The 14,687-nt window shown below is 43.8% G+C and overlaps 1 protein-coding gene across 1 annotated transcript in view; it reads right to left on the minus strand.

Annotated features, from left to right (window-relative positions):
• The window catches only part of SLX4IP (SLX4 interacting protein), a 209,615-nt gene that overhangs the window by 62,279 nt on the left and 132,649 nt on the right, over window positions 1-14,687 (minus strand). Inside the window, 2 exon segments of the mRNA XM_081559108.1 lie at window positions 1,692-1,812; window positions 5,986-6,075. Of these exon segments, the coding sequence (XP_081415234.1) occupies window positions 1,692-1,812; window positions 5,986-6,075 (211 nt within the window).

Raw genomic sequence — 14,687 nt, forward strand, 5'->3', positions numbered from 1 at the left:
AGAGTAAGATCACTTTTCTGTTTTAGAGCCAACTTCTTGCCCACATGAGCCCAACAAAGGCTTTGGCTTTCGTCTTGAGGTCAGAACACCGTGAGTTCCCTGCCTGGGAGAGAGGCTGGGAGAGTGAGCAGTTAGCGCTTCTCTGAGGAGGAGAGGAGAGGAGACCAGGGGAGGGACCGCCTGAGAGTCGGTGCTGACCAAGCCATGACCACGGTGGAGCTGGGGGTCTCAGAATTTTCTCTGCTCCTTTTCCTTCTGTCTCAGTTACAAAGGGCCACTCACCAGGTCTGCTACAGCTTTTCTCAAGACTTCAACGCCACAAAGCATCATCTAATACAATATTGTTTGCACTGAAAATTCTATTTGTTTGAGGCTTTCTGCTGAGTAGACTTTATCTGCCTGCTTGCCAGTCATGCCCCAGTACACGGAGCAGACTGAGTCTGCCTTTAAAGGGGAGACAGTAACTCTTTTTTCCCTAAAGAAGCATGCATTAGCACAATCTAGTCCACAGCAATACAGTACTGACTTCTGAAGACTAACACGGGTTGACTGGGCAACAGAGTGCCATGAAACACTAACTTAAAAAGTTTAAAAAACACAGTGAAGACAGAGTGGAGAGAACACTGGGCTGAGAGGTCAGGCTCTGCCATTTGTCACCCAAGTCCTCCTTCACTGAAAGTGAAAAGCTGAAAGTAGAGTCGCTCAGTCGTGTCTGACTCTTTGCGACCCCATGGACTGTAGCCTACCAGGCTCCTCCGTCCATGGGATTTTCCAGGCAAGAGTACTGGAGTGGGTTGCCATTTCCTTCTCCAGGGGATCTTCCCGACCCAGGGATTGAACCCGGGTATCCTGCACTATAGGCAGATGCTTTACTGTCTGAGCCATCAGGGAAGTCCATCATTGAACATATCTCAAAATCTCTGCATCAGGCATGGCCTAAGTGTCAGGGGTGGGGAGAAGGGAGGGGAAGATGTCAGATACAGGAGACGATCTTGGTCCTCAAGAAGATGACATTTTATTCAGCCAACCCCCTTAATCTCACAATCCTCTGCTTCTTCACCCATAACTCAAAGATATTACCATTCTCAGGGTAACAGGGTATTAGGGTAAGGGGTTGGGATAGTCCAACTTCAGTGCCCTTGGCATTTGGGGGACACTGCCTGATTGGGGGAGGGGGGGCTGCCGTGTGCACTGTAGGATATTTAGTGGCATTCCTGGCCCCTACACACCAGAGGCCAAAGCTCCCTACCATGGCTCCCACCCCAGTTATGACAATCCAGACCATCACAGACATTACCAAACGTCCCTGGGGGCAGAACCACCCCCAGCTGAGACCTCTGAGATAGTACATATATGAAAGCATTTAGAAAAGCATAAAGCCCCAAATCAAGTATTATTGCAAATCCATTTGCAAGACTACTTGTCAAAAAAAAAAAAAAATCCTTTAAAGAATTTATAGTTTCCTTAGGAATGTTGTATTTTCTATTTTTATATATTTTGCCTACCATTAAAAGCCCTTAGGGCTTTTTGGTTAATTTTCTTTACCCAAACAAAGCATCTTCATTAGGCTATATTTTTAAAATGTATCACTACACAACAACACAACTCTGACTCTGACAGTTAGAGTCAAACATAATTGCCATCTCTACAAAGCAGAAATTTTATCCAAAATCAAAGTAGCTCGTGCCTACCTTTTAAGGACAAGGGATTGGATCTTGTGAATTCTGTATCTGATGGCCTGTGCTGTTTACGAACTTGTAAGTACTCCTTCACTCTTGAGTCAATGGTTTCTTTTAACAGTAAACAGACTTCCTAAAGTAAATAAAAAAATTACATATAACTTTCTAATTTAATGCAGTGCAAAAAAAGTCAGTATCATGCATATGAAAAAGCCAACATAGAACATTTCAGTTTGTTTGCTTTTTAGTTTAGCTATGAATAAAGGCATTAACATGCGTTCATGGGTAATGGTGCAGATTTAAATTTGCCACTGAGCTTTTCTTGAAACCATGATGCTGGCTTACTCCATGATCTAAGAAATACATTTTGCCTCTCTTCATTTCTCTCTGCCTCAGTTTCATATTTCTAAAAGGAAGATAAAAACACCAATGTAAAAATTAGGGCAAGGAGGTGACAGAATCAGAGAGGGAAAGGCTGTTTTCATGTCAATATCAACCAATGGGATTATGACAAGTAGAAGATGGAACAGAGCCAACTCTGGCTACAAGCGGGAGCCCTGAGATGGGCCCACAGGGCAGGGACTGCAGAGGAGAGGAGCCAAAGAGTCAGAGCACAGTCAGAGGGAGCCCCCAGCCAGTCAGAAGGGGTAGCACCCTGAGGTTATGTGCTGGGACACATGGCACAGTGCCACCAGATTTTCTGATTTAAGAGGAACCAGAGACAGTGATTTTTATATAAAAATTTCCTACTTTTAAAACTTGGTTCAAAAAATTTTTAATATCTAACCACTATAATTCATTAATTTCTGGGGTTTACAAATCTACTGAAAAGCAACAGCACTGATGGTAAGTTGAACAGAGAACTGGAAATCAATAGTCTGATTTTCTTCCATAGGCTTGCTGATGATACCGTATAAGCTTCTGTGAAAACTTCTCTCTATTCACCTATTCACAGTAAAAAATAAATTAACTTCTTATATTGCTCAAAAGTAAATTAATATTTATTAGGCAACAGAAAAACATGGTTTTAATTGAATGTCAACATCCCAAATTTCTGGAGCTACTGTTTAACATATCAGTGTTATTTATAAAACAGAAAAACAAAACTTAAAGCCTAACTGTACAATGGGATGACACTGCTCAAGCTAGCTATACTATCAGAAAAATGCAATCTGATGTAGAGAAAGGGAAAATAAAATAAAATCTAAACTTCTTAACCCAGATTAAGAACTGGTGTGTAAGGACGGATAATTCTGGTTCAGTTTCCAAGGACTCTGCAGAAGGTTCAGTTTCCAGGTCACCTCAAACCTGTTTCACTGGTTTCTCCCGATGCCATCTCAGGTTGATCTCTTAGAATCTTCATAAATTAAAACGAGGACAGAGCTGTAAGCTGCTTTGAAGGGCAATGAGAGCCAAGCTTTTCTTTTGTTGCAAATACATGTACTCCTCAAACAGTATAGAAAACACTAGACTTAATTTACAAACATGAGTTTCTCGATAAAATACAAACTCTGGTCTCCTCCCTCCTGATCTCATTTTGCAGCCCAAAGATGCAGTGCCTTGTGGAATACAGAGATATTCGTTTACAGCTGAAGGTTTTGGCATTGTTCGTGCAACAGAAAGGCAGCCTTGCTCATACTGTTGTTTTAACAATTAAAGAATTTTGCTTCACATGCAGGGTTCAACGATGACTGAGCTAGAAAATATGTGAAAGACATACATGGAAACAAGGATTGTTAAAATTTGGCCATAAATGCCCTATAAGGCCAGAACTAAAAATAGTAGGACAAAAATAAAGCCAAGGCCCATATACACAAATTCTCTCCCTGTAGTTACGGGGCTTTCCTTCCATGAGTCAAGTTTGATGAATGGAAGGTGGGTAGTGTGTGCTGTGGTCGAGGTCCCCTAGTAACTGACCACAGCACACTGTTCTCTTCAGAACCAGGGCAAGACAAGAAAAGACAAACTCCCATCTAAACTTGAGGGGCAGCAGGAAGACCAATCAATGAGCAAGAGAGAGCTGTACCCAACATCTCCAGGCTACTCAGACTGTTCCCCTTGTAAACCTGGGGAAGCACACATGTTCAGGTTTACAAGGGGAACAGTCTGAGTTCAACCATTTGGGTACAAAGACTACTCAGACTGGACTCAAAATAAAACACATGTTTAATACATTTGATGAGTTCCTTTTTCTGAAAAGGAACGGGATATTCTTAAGACTTTCACTACTCAAAGTGACTGTTAAAATGCAATCAAACTGATGGCTCATGAAATCCCAATCTTGAGATGATCTAATGATTTAAAAAAGATAGAAGTCCTGGGACACTGAACATAGGCTAAAGTCATATCCTCAACTAGCTTTTCTCTTTTCTTAAACTTACACACATTATCCCAGATCCATTTTAATGTCAGCGAGCATATTTTGAAGAAACAGCGTGAGGTAGAAGCTCTGCGGAGAGCCGGCTCCTGGGCCATGGTGGAGCCTGGCAGGCCCCATTGCGCTCTCAGGCCCTCATGAAGGCATGCCCTGTGGCCCGGCAGCGACGCAAGGTGGGGCGGCGCAGCTGCATGTGGCACCCTGGAAAATTCTGGCCTCACGCTCTGGCTGGGAAGTGAGTCATGCACTCACAGATTTATTGTAAAGCCTTCCAAATCAACTGACTCTTGGCAAAACTGACAGCATATCAACAAAAAGGTCTAAAGCCGAGGTCGCCGAGTTGGGAGAGAATGGAGGAAAATTTGGGCCTGGAATGGTGGGGTTCTAGGAAGCTGTTAATGTAAGTCAAACTTCTTGGGTGAGGTCCCCTCGGGTGCATATTGGTCACTTTAGGGGGATGAATTAACTATTTTGAATCATAGGGACAGATGTTGAGAGGCCAAAGGTTGGAATGACATGAAGGTGAACTGGAAGAGCAGGTGATGGCCTATTAAACATGAAGTCCTGAAGAGCATGGTCCAGGGCTATTACCTGAATGATAATGCCAACATCTCATGCCACTAGCATAAATCCCACCACACAGAATCCTGTGCCTTTCTGCTCCCAGTTTCAGGTCACTGCGTATCCTTAGCAAAATTAGGACAACAAAGTCCTAATAACATTATCCTTTGACTGAAAATATATTACTTATAAATTTTCTTTTGGGAGATTTCTAGTTATCTCCAAAAGCTGACTGAAAACAGTTATCACAGTAAAGGGGTAAAAAAGCAGTACCAAAAAGTATCACCGTATCACCATCACTAGTTTTTTCTCCATATACCACCTTGTAATAAAATTTATTTCTAGCTCTAAAAAGCTATTGTGACCAACAAATATCATGGAAGATACCAAGGGCTGTTACATTTGGAAAGTTATGTAAAAGCCACAGGCTCACTATCCTGCTCGCTCATAAGGAGGGGTCTGGAGAAGGAAGCCAAGCATGTGATGAGAGCTGGAGGCACCTTCTTGCCTTTGCTACAGCAGCACTTGGTGGGACCTCAGAAACTGAAAGCTGAGACTGACTCAGCAACGGTCTGGGAGAACCCTTCTTCCACAGAGGAGGCGGCTGAGGTTCGAGGGGGTTTAACACCACAATCCTGTCATACAACCATTTGTTTTACTGACTGACCATCTGCTTAGCGACTGGCCACTGTAAGAGGAGGGCTGTTGTCAACCATTCCTATACTTTTGCCAAAGGATCATGTGGTACAGGAGAAGATTTCAAACAGGTGACAAAAACGAGCCTGTGTCAACCCCACACCTGCTCTAGGGGCTCGGTCCATCCATTACAACCAGTGAGGATTACAATCCCTGCTTACCTGGAAAAGTCACTTTAACAACTTCTTCTTCATCGTCTTTTTTTCTTTTTTTTAATCAAAGAACCCTTTCCCTCAAACAAAGAGGTGGGGAATTTCTGGTTTAAATACTAGAGTGGCAAATGAAATATATGAAATAGATGAATGTGTCAGTTTCTGAAGGAACAACAACAGAAAAAGCAGGCGTATGTCTGTTGTGGGAAAGACAACTCTTCTTCAAGGATTAAATAGCACTCAAGATTTACTGTCCATTAATGAAAATGAGAGCTGGACAAAAAGCTAATATTCCTTTTAAGAGCAGCTCCTTCCATTTAAAATAGTGGAAAGTTTTAAGGACCTACTGTATAGCACAGCAAACTAACTATATTCGATATCAAGTAATAATCTACAATGGAAAAGAATCTGAAAAGAATATACGTGTGTGTGTGTGTAACTGAATCACTTGTTGTACACCTGAAACATGGTAAATCAATGACATTTCAATTTAAAAAAATAGTGAAAAGTTTCCTGGTACCTCTTTCTTCTGTTCAGAAAACCAGCTAGTATCTTTGCTTGAACCTTGCGGCAATACATGAAGATCCACCAAGACAGCAAAGTTCCCACACTGAAAGACATTAATGAAAGACTTAGCTCACACCCAGTGAACAATGAGAGAAAAGCTCACAAATTCCTACGTGGTTGCTCATGATGAAATGGCAGCAAAGTTCACTGCTGGACAGAAACGTTAATATGGGGTATGATAAAACTCATAACTTGTTGCTTTTTGCAATTTTAATATTTATTATAGAAATGCCAGGGAGAAATTTAATTTTAATCAGGACAGGAAAGAGAAAATATCTATCTCTGCACTATAACTTGACGGAGGATGCCCAGAAATTCAGCAGTTAACACTGAGAAGAGTTAAAAAGGTCAGTGCCAGGTAGGCTCCAGAAAAGGAGTCCAGTAGACACACACAGGGAAATTCTTTCTTCCAGGCGGGAGAGAGCAGACAGAAGTAGCTGCATTTTCAGAGCAACAAAAGGTTTGGCTGGGACTGTACATCTTGAATAGAAATAGAAGCACAGACGGATGAAAACGAGAAAGGTAGATGCTGAATGACAGTATCAAAACTAAATAAGTTTCATTAAAATATGCCTCAAAACTGTATAAAACCAGTCTTTCTTTTTCTATAGGCTAGTGCTATCTAGTACTGTGGAAAAAATGAAAACATCTCTATCTGCACTGGTAAATAGGGAAGAAAATAGCCTCATGTGTTATTGAGGATTTGAAATGTGACTTTTGTGACTGAGAAGCTGAATTTTTAATTTTACCTAATTTCAATCTAATTTAAAAAGCCACAGAACCAGCAGCTCTGTGGCATGGCTACAGACCTTGTAAAAAGATGTAGCTTCATAAAACCTCACACTATGTGAATAAAGTAACTTGAGAATCTCAGGATAAATGGATGAACTAAACTAACTTAGAAAAGTATTGTTGGTTGGTTTATGGCTAGCAGGGAAATTCAATTTTGTAGCCCTTTGGCAAAAGTTTTTTTTTTTTTAATTCTGTGCTATAATTCAATGGTGAAAAAAATATTTTCAGCAAATAGTGAGAATGAGACATAATATGAAAAAAAACCCCAAAAAACCGAAATTTGACACCTACCTCACACCATAAACAGAAACTGATTTGAGATGAATCACAGAACTGAACATAAAAAAAAAAAAAAATCTATCTTCTCGACCTTGGGGTAGGAAAAGATTTCTTAGATAAGACCCAGAAAGTACTAAATATAAAAGAAAAAATCACTATCTTGGACTTGATCAAAATTAAAAAACTTTGGCTGATCAAGTGACACCATTAATAAAATAGATATGTATGCCACAGACTGGGAGAAAATATTCATAAATGCATATGAATGACATAAAGGACTGGTGTCCAAAATATGTAAAAACTACTCCTACCAATTGATGTTAAAAAAACAACTCAAGTTTGAACAGACACTCCATGACAAAGATAAACAACTGGTGAATAAGCACGTGGAAAAGTGTTCAACGTCATCACTCATCAAGTAAATGCAAATTAACACTTACTACTAAGTGACACACTACATACCTAACACCGTGACAGCAGGGATAAAGACTGACGCACGTCACGTGTAGGTTAAGGATGGGGATCGACCCACACTCACGCACTGCTAGTGGAAACGGAAAATGGATCAACCACCTTGGCAAATGTTTGTCTGCTCCCTATAGTTAAACACATTTATTTGCCATCTGAGCTAGCAATTTTACCTTAGGTATTTACCTGCAAGAGATGAAACATGTGCACACAGAGGCATGTATACAAATGCGCATGAAAGTTTTAATTTCGAGAGTCGAAATGAAAGACAACGCAGAAGTCTCTCACCAGGAGAATATATTAATACAAATTGTGGTATATTTCAAACCACTGACCTGCTCAACATGGAATGATCTCAGTAACACTGCACTGAGCAAAGTCAGGCTAAAATGCGAAGTCAGGCTAAAATGCGAACTGTATGGTTCCACTTATATAAAGTTCTAGAAAAAAAAGATTAAATCCATGGTCAAAATAATCAGCATAGTGATTGCCTAGGGGGAGACTGACCTGTGCGGTGGTGATGGGATTGTTCTGTCTTGTGATACAAGTAACATCAGTTCATATCACTGCATATATCAATAATAAACAATTTTTAAAATACTGTGTAAAAATACACTCGTATTTGTTGACAGTGACATTAAATGTAAATATTATGTCCCTGAAAATGTGTGAGAATAAGTGAACTTTGGTCTGGGTAATAAATCGTGAAGTATGATAAAAGAAGGTCTCTGACGATGTCAAGCTGCACAGTGTGATCCACAGAACTACAGTTTAATGAGTTGCCATCAGCATTTTAAGGAAACAGAAATGGGATAAAAGCTATCAATGTGTTACATGGTAAAGTTAAGTCTTGTTTTGTGAAACTTAAGTATGAGTGTACCGAGTTATGATATAAAGCCAATTTTTACTGTGGGTTGTGGTCAAAAAGGTTTGAAAACCATATCCAAATATATTATTTTAAAAGTTTCTTCTATGTTATCAATTTAACCTTTAAGGAATATGCTGCCACCAGGTGGAGGTAGCATGCCACAACTACAGGATCTTAGCCAGGGGTTATTAACCTTCATGTGACACAGACCTCTTAGATTGGTGGTGAAGCTGATGAAACCTGCTCATAATAATGTTTTTAATGCATAGAGAAACAATGCATATGACTAAACAGAAAACCAATTATAGTGAAGTACAGTTATTCATGTTTGTCAAATTTGTGATATAGCAGTGGATGTACTTGTTCAATAAAACACTGGCTATTACTATACTTTGGTCACCTGACACAAAGAGCTGACTCACTGGAAAAAGACCTTGATGCTAGGAAAGATGCAGGGCAGGAGGAGAAGGGAACGACAGAGCATGAGATGGCTGGATGGCATCACCGACTCAATGGACATGAGTCTGAGCAAGTTCCGGGATACGGTGAAGGACAGGGAAGCCGGGCGTGCTGCAGTCCATGGAGTCACAAAGAGTCGGACACAACCTAGCGACTGAACAACAACAATCTATAAATCCAAAGCAGTGATGAACACACGTGATGTTTTCAGATGTCTGCCACAACTATAATACAATATGAAAAGAGCTGTGATTTCTAATGGTAACAAATACCGCTAATAATACTGTGTTCTGAAAACTTCGTTCATAATAAAAACAAAATTTATTAGAACTTGGTCAAAACAAGGATGTAACTTTTTTCCCATGGAAGCTCAGTGCCCTCTGAACTCTCTCATGGGCTGTTGGGGCTCCAGAGATCCCAGAACAAGAGCCCCTCCAAAGAGGGGAGACGTGCCTCACACACATTCTACCAGGTTTCCTGTGGGTGTTCCGCCCAACTGCTCCATCAAACTAAGTTCTCTGCTATCCCTTTGTCATTATCAAGGATGATTTTCCAAATTAAAAAAAAAAAGTGATGTTTTTATACACAATGGAATATTACACAGCCATTAAAAAGAATGAAATAATGCCATTTGCAGCAACATAGATGGACCTAGAGATTGCCATAGTGAGTGAAGTAAAGTCAGACAGAGAAGGAGAAATATCGTATGACATCCTTTATATGTGGACTCTAAAAAGAAATGATATAAATGAGCTCACAAAACAGAGATACACAGTCTTAGAGAAGGAACTTAAGGTTGCCAGAGTGGGGCAAGGAGAATGGGGGTGAGGGATAGTCAGGGAGTCTGGGATGGACATGTACACACTGTGATATTTAGAATGGTTAACCAACAAGGACCTGTTGTACAGCACACGGAACTTTGCTCAATGTTATGTGGCAGCCTGGAAGGGAGGGGGTTTGGGGGAGAATGCAGATATGTATATGTCTGGCTGAGTTTCTTTGCTGCTCACCTGAAACTATCACAACATTGTTAATTGAGTATACCCCAATACAAAATAAAACATTTAAAAAAATAGTGATGTTTCAACAATCTGAACTGATACTGTGTAGTACCTTTCTAAAAAGAACTGAATAGTAAGGTCCAATTTGGTATTTTTTCATCATTTGTGCAGGCTTCCCTGGTGGCTCAGCTGGTAAAGAATCTGCCTGCAACTCAGGAGACCTCAGTTGGATTCCTGGGTTGGAAAGATCCCCTGGAGAAGGGAAAGGCTACCCACTCCAGTATTTTAGCCTGGACAATTCCAAGGACTATACAGTCCATGGGGTCGCAAATAGTTGGACATGACTAAGAGACTTTCACTTTTCATCATTTGTAGCTCTGATCACAAATAAGCTATGTATACATATACACTGCTATACAGACATACACACTGCTGTATTTAAAACAGATAACCAACAAGGACCTACTGCAGCGCACAGGGAACTCCGCTCAATATCCTGTAATAACCTAAATGGGAAAAGAATTTGAAAAAGAATAGATACATACGTGTATAACTGGATCACTTTGCCGTACAACTGAAACTAACAAAACATTGTTAATGTTGGAGTGCTAACTACACTCCAATATAAAATAAAAATAAAAAATAAGCTAGTCTGTTTGCTGATAAGCAGCCTGACCGGAATGTCTTAAAAAAAAAAAAAAAAAAAATCACTGAGTCTCATTCTGGTACTCAAACCTTCCCAAGCTTTCTGCCATACTCGGCCTCCCTGCTCCTGTAGAGGAGTTCAGCCAGCCTTCTGAGTTCTCCAGCGAGAACTCTCTCCAGTCCCCACACTAATCACAGGTACTCTGCCTTTCTGAAGTCCCTGCTCTCAAAGCTTTGCTTCTTTCCTCCCATGAGTAAACAGCAGTGAAAAGGGAAAAAAAGGAGGAAAACCCGCTCTGACGGCTGCCGGCAGCGAGGCCTCCAGCCCTCCCCTCTGCGCTTAGAGTCGGCATCCCCTCTCTGCAGACCGGCTCGCCAGCTCTTCTGCTTGGAGCACCACTGGTTCTCAGGCCAGGGCTGCTCTCTCCACACAGGCCACGCTCTCTCTCTCAGCCCAGTGGCTGCAGAGAGAGGAAGCGCTGCATCCAGGCTTGGGCTGGGAGTCAACCAGCCCAGGGCTGGTCCAGCTTCCTTTCTCCTCCGCCCAGAGGTTTCGGCCAAAACCCTGGGAGTCACCCCTCAACCCTCCCTTCCCCTCAGCCTGCACCATCGGTCACCACGCCTGGCCAATTCCGCTTCTTCACGAGTTAAACACTTCCCCTCCCGCCTCCCCTGCCCTCTGGCTCCCCGGCTCACGTCATCTTCCACTTGGAGCATCAGGACCACTTCTCAGAGCCTCAGCCTCCAGCAAAGCCAGGCCCGCCGTGCAGACAGAGGCCCGAGCTCTGCCACGGCCCCATCCTCATTGTCCCCCGCAGCCCCTGGGCACGTGCTCTTTCCTCCAAAGTGGCACGCTGCTCCCAGGCTCAGTGGGCCCTGCACACCCCTGAAGGAATGTGGCCACCCCTTTGGAACTTTTCTGAAGTGTTCATCCCTTCCTCCTCCGGATCAGTGATGTTTCCTGTGCTTATTTCTGCATGAAGTGGCTGCTCCATGAAGGGGCCTCCCCTGCCAGATTGGCAGCTCCTGGGTGGAGACAGCAACCACACCTCTGTCCCTCTGCAACCCCTGGAATCAGCACAGTGCTGGCTCAGACTAAATGCTTACTATACAGAGGTAGGGAAGAAGGGAGGGAGGGAGAGAGGGAGAAGGGCACCTGAGCTATGAGTTTAGGGCGAAGCACAGCCTTATCTGCAAACTGGGGACTCCCCACTGCAGGGCCAGGATCTTTCAGACAGCCCAGGACACTGATGTGTCAGAGAATCACTTTCTCCCTCCTTATTCTGGAGTGGTGACATCTATGTCATCACCAGTGACAGCCGCTCATTTTCCATCTTTTGGGAAAAGGGAATTCAAGGATCCTCAGATTTCCTCACCCCAAACTCACTGCCAACCAAGTATGTTGGTGATTTTTCCTATCTCTTGCCTAAGAATTCCAGAGCCGAAACTTAACGAGTACCAAGGCTTCCTCCTCCGGATCAGGGAAATCTTGTCCTCTAACTTTACAATGAAGTGTAAAATAAAAGTGAGGATGCTAACATTTCTTCTTCATGCTAGTATCTCAGACACAGGTTCAGAACTCTGAGATGCGTGGAAGGTTCCCTACATTCTCTCATTCGTTCATTCATCCCCGCCTTGGGGAGGGGCGTTCAAAGTAAGCCCTGCAGGAGGTGTGACCACAGCACACACCCGTAGACCAGAGGGAGCTCTCAACTCTGTCCAAGGGAGGCCAGGGCAGAGGGGAGGCATCACAGCCGAGCGGTAGAGAAAGAGCCCCAGGGAGCCTGGAGTGCTCTGGGGACACTTAAATCTGATTATGTGGACGCAGGGCAGCTCAGCAGTTGAGGCCACAGGGCAGGAGGGCTCAGCACACGGAGGAGCCGCAGACGTGCCCCGAGGGGCAAGGAGACTGAAGGCTGGAGGCAGAAATGCCCAGGGCCAGGCTTCCAGGTTCAAAGCCACCACAAAACCCTAATGAGTGGGAGGTGGGAGCTGGTGGGGAGGCTCAAGAGGCAGGGGATGTGTGTGTACCTATGGCTGATTCATGTTGCTATATGGCAGAGATTAACACAGTACTGTAATGCAATTATTCTCTAATTAAAAGTTAAAAATTTATAAAAGAGGAAACAAACCCAAACAGTCCATATACCTATATATATATATATATATATATATATATATATATATATATATATATATATAAAACCCTGATGAAAGTCAGCAGAAGGCAGCCCTGAGGCGAGGAGGAGAGGTGGGTGTGATGGACACTCAGAGGACTGTCAAGAGCTGCAGCTGGGTACAGGGGAGGAAGGGCAAGGGTGGGCGTGTGGGCAGTTTGTGCCCCTGGGGCTGCCTGCAGCAACTCCTAGTGAGCTCTGTCACTGGCATTATACACCCACCTGGAATTAAGGATTTAAGGCAGCTTGGCTTAACAAGGCAAAGATTTAAATGGGAAAATAAATAAGAAAAACAAGGGTCAAGACATAAAATGAAGCCAGCAACAGGTTTGATAGGTCTGAACAAAAGCCCCACCGCGTCCTAAGTCTCTGTAGCACTCTGCTCTCTTTGTGCCAGTTACCAATGTGAGAAATGAGGCCGATCAGAAGTGTAAGACAAGAACAAATCGGTGCTGAGGATAACGCAATCCATCCTGATACGCAATCTAGAAAGATGTTTCTCCTAAAGGTCTTCATAAAAGCACATGGCAATTGTTTTTACTACAAGACTTCAACAAAATACTACATATATTCATATCAAGACAAACCACATAGAACACAAAATTTAAAAGTCCCATGATTTCTCAAGAAAAACCATGGTTTAAAACTCTCCCTTTAATTCACAATACTCAATGTAAAGCTCACCACTAAGCAGTGAAGGAACAGGACTATTGCTCACACTTTTTGAGGTAAGGAAGTGGAGTCAGGGAGGGCAAAGGTGAAATCTAAGATCACACAGGCGGGAAGTGACAGATCCAGGAGTCAGGTCCAGGGGCGTCAGATTCCGGAGGCCACCTGCTTGTGCCGCTTTGAAGGAACCCTTCCCCTGGTGAAGGCCCCTTGGGACTCACTTCCTGACCCCTCGCGGGGGCCCCTTTAGGGCCACCTGGCCTGGAGCCTCCTCCATCACACTGGCCCCCTGTTTCCTCCCGGATGAGTGAGGCGGCCGAGCTGACCCTGTAACACCCAGCCTGGCCGCACTCGGTGGGGGAGCTGAAGGTTCTGGGCTGGAAGGCGGCCTGGAGTTCAGCTCCTGAGGCTGCCTCTGGGGAGAAGGCATCCTGTCAGACGAGAGGGCAGCTTGGGCCTGGAGCGAGTGGGGCGTGGGGAGACGGGGGTGGAGAGGACACTGGAGACCCACTGAGCCGAAGATGGGTGGGGGGACAGGCGGGACGCTGGCAGCCCCTCCAGAGAGCTCAGGGCAAAGAAAAGCCAAGGTGAGTATTTTGGCCATTTAACCCCCCAGGCCTGTTCCTTATTAAAATACTTACTCTAGAAACCCAAGCTTGGTGTTTACCTTTGAGAAAAGAAACCAGCTCACCTTTAGGATGGCGTATAGCATCGGTATGCAGCTAGTCAGGTTAGCGGGCGGGAGAGAGGAAACAGTCTCCCGGAACAAACGACCCCCCTCATCTACTAGCAGAAATTTCCCAAGGGGAAACAAGCTGGCGACCACAACAGTCAAGATTCGCTGAGCACCTGCAGTGTGCCAGGCCCTGTGTCAGGCCCCTCAGTGCAGCACTGCATTCATTCTGACACTCGAGAGAGCCACACCTATTACCATCAGTGTTCTGGAAACACCGAGGAGCCTAAGAGCTCTCTCTCTCTTTCCAAAGATCCCTGCTGATCATGGCTGGGTTTTGTCTGGTGTGGTGCCTCGCCAACATGGCAGTACTTGTCAGGCCAGGCATGAGGAACATTCTATAATCTTAGGCACAGAATTAGACAGTGTGAAGTCAGGGGCCCAGCACACAGAGACGACCTGGAGCGAGGCCTCTGCTGACAAACAAAAGGATGGCCAGCACCGGGAGTCCAAGGCCGCCAGCTCCTCTGACCACAGCCTGGTTTGGGAGGGCTGCCCCAGCGCCCCTCTCTCTGCAGTCAGTTCCCTCTTTATAAAATGACATAACTGGGTCTCCTTCAAGGT

This window comes from Giraffa tippelskirchi, chromosome 13 (genome assembly GCF_054371585.1).
Source record: "Giraffa tippelskirchi isolate mGirTip1 chromosome 13, T2T-mGirTip1v1.2.pri, whole genome shotgun sequence".
Classification (NCBI taxonomy): domain Eukaryota; kingdom Metazoa; phylum Chordata; class Mammalia; order Artiodactyla; family Giraffidae; genus Giraffa; species Giraffa tippelskirchi.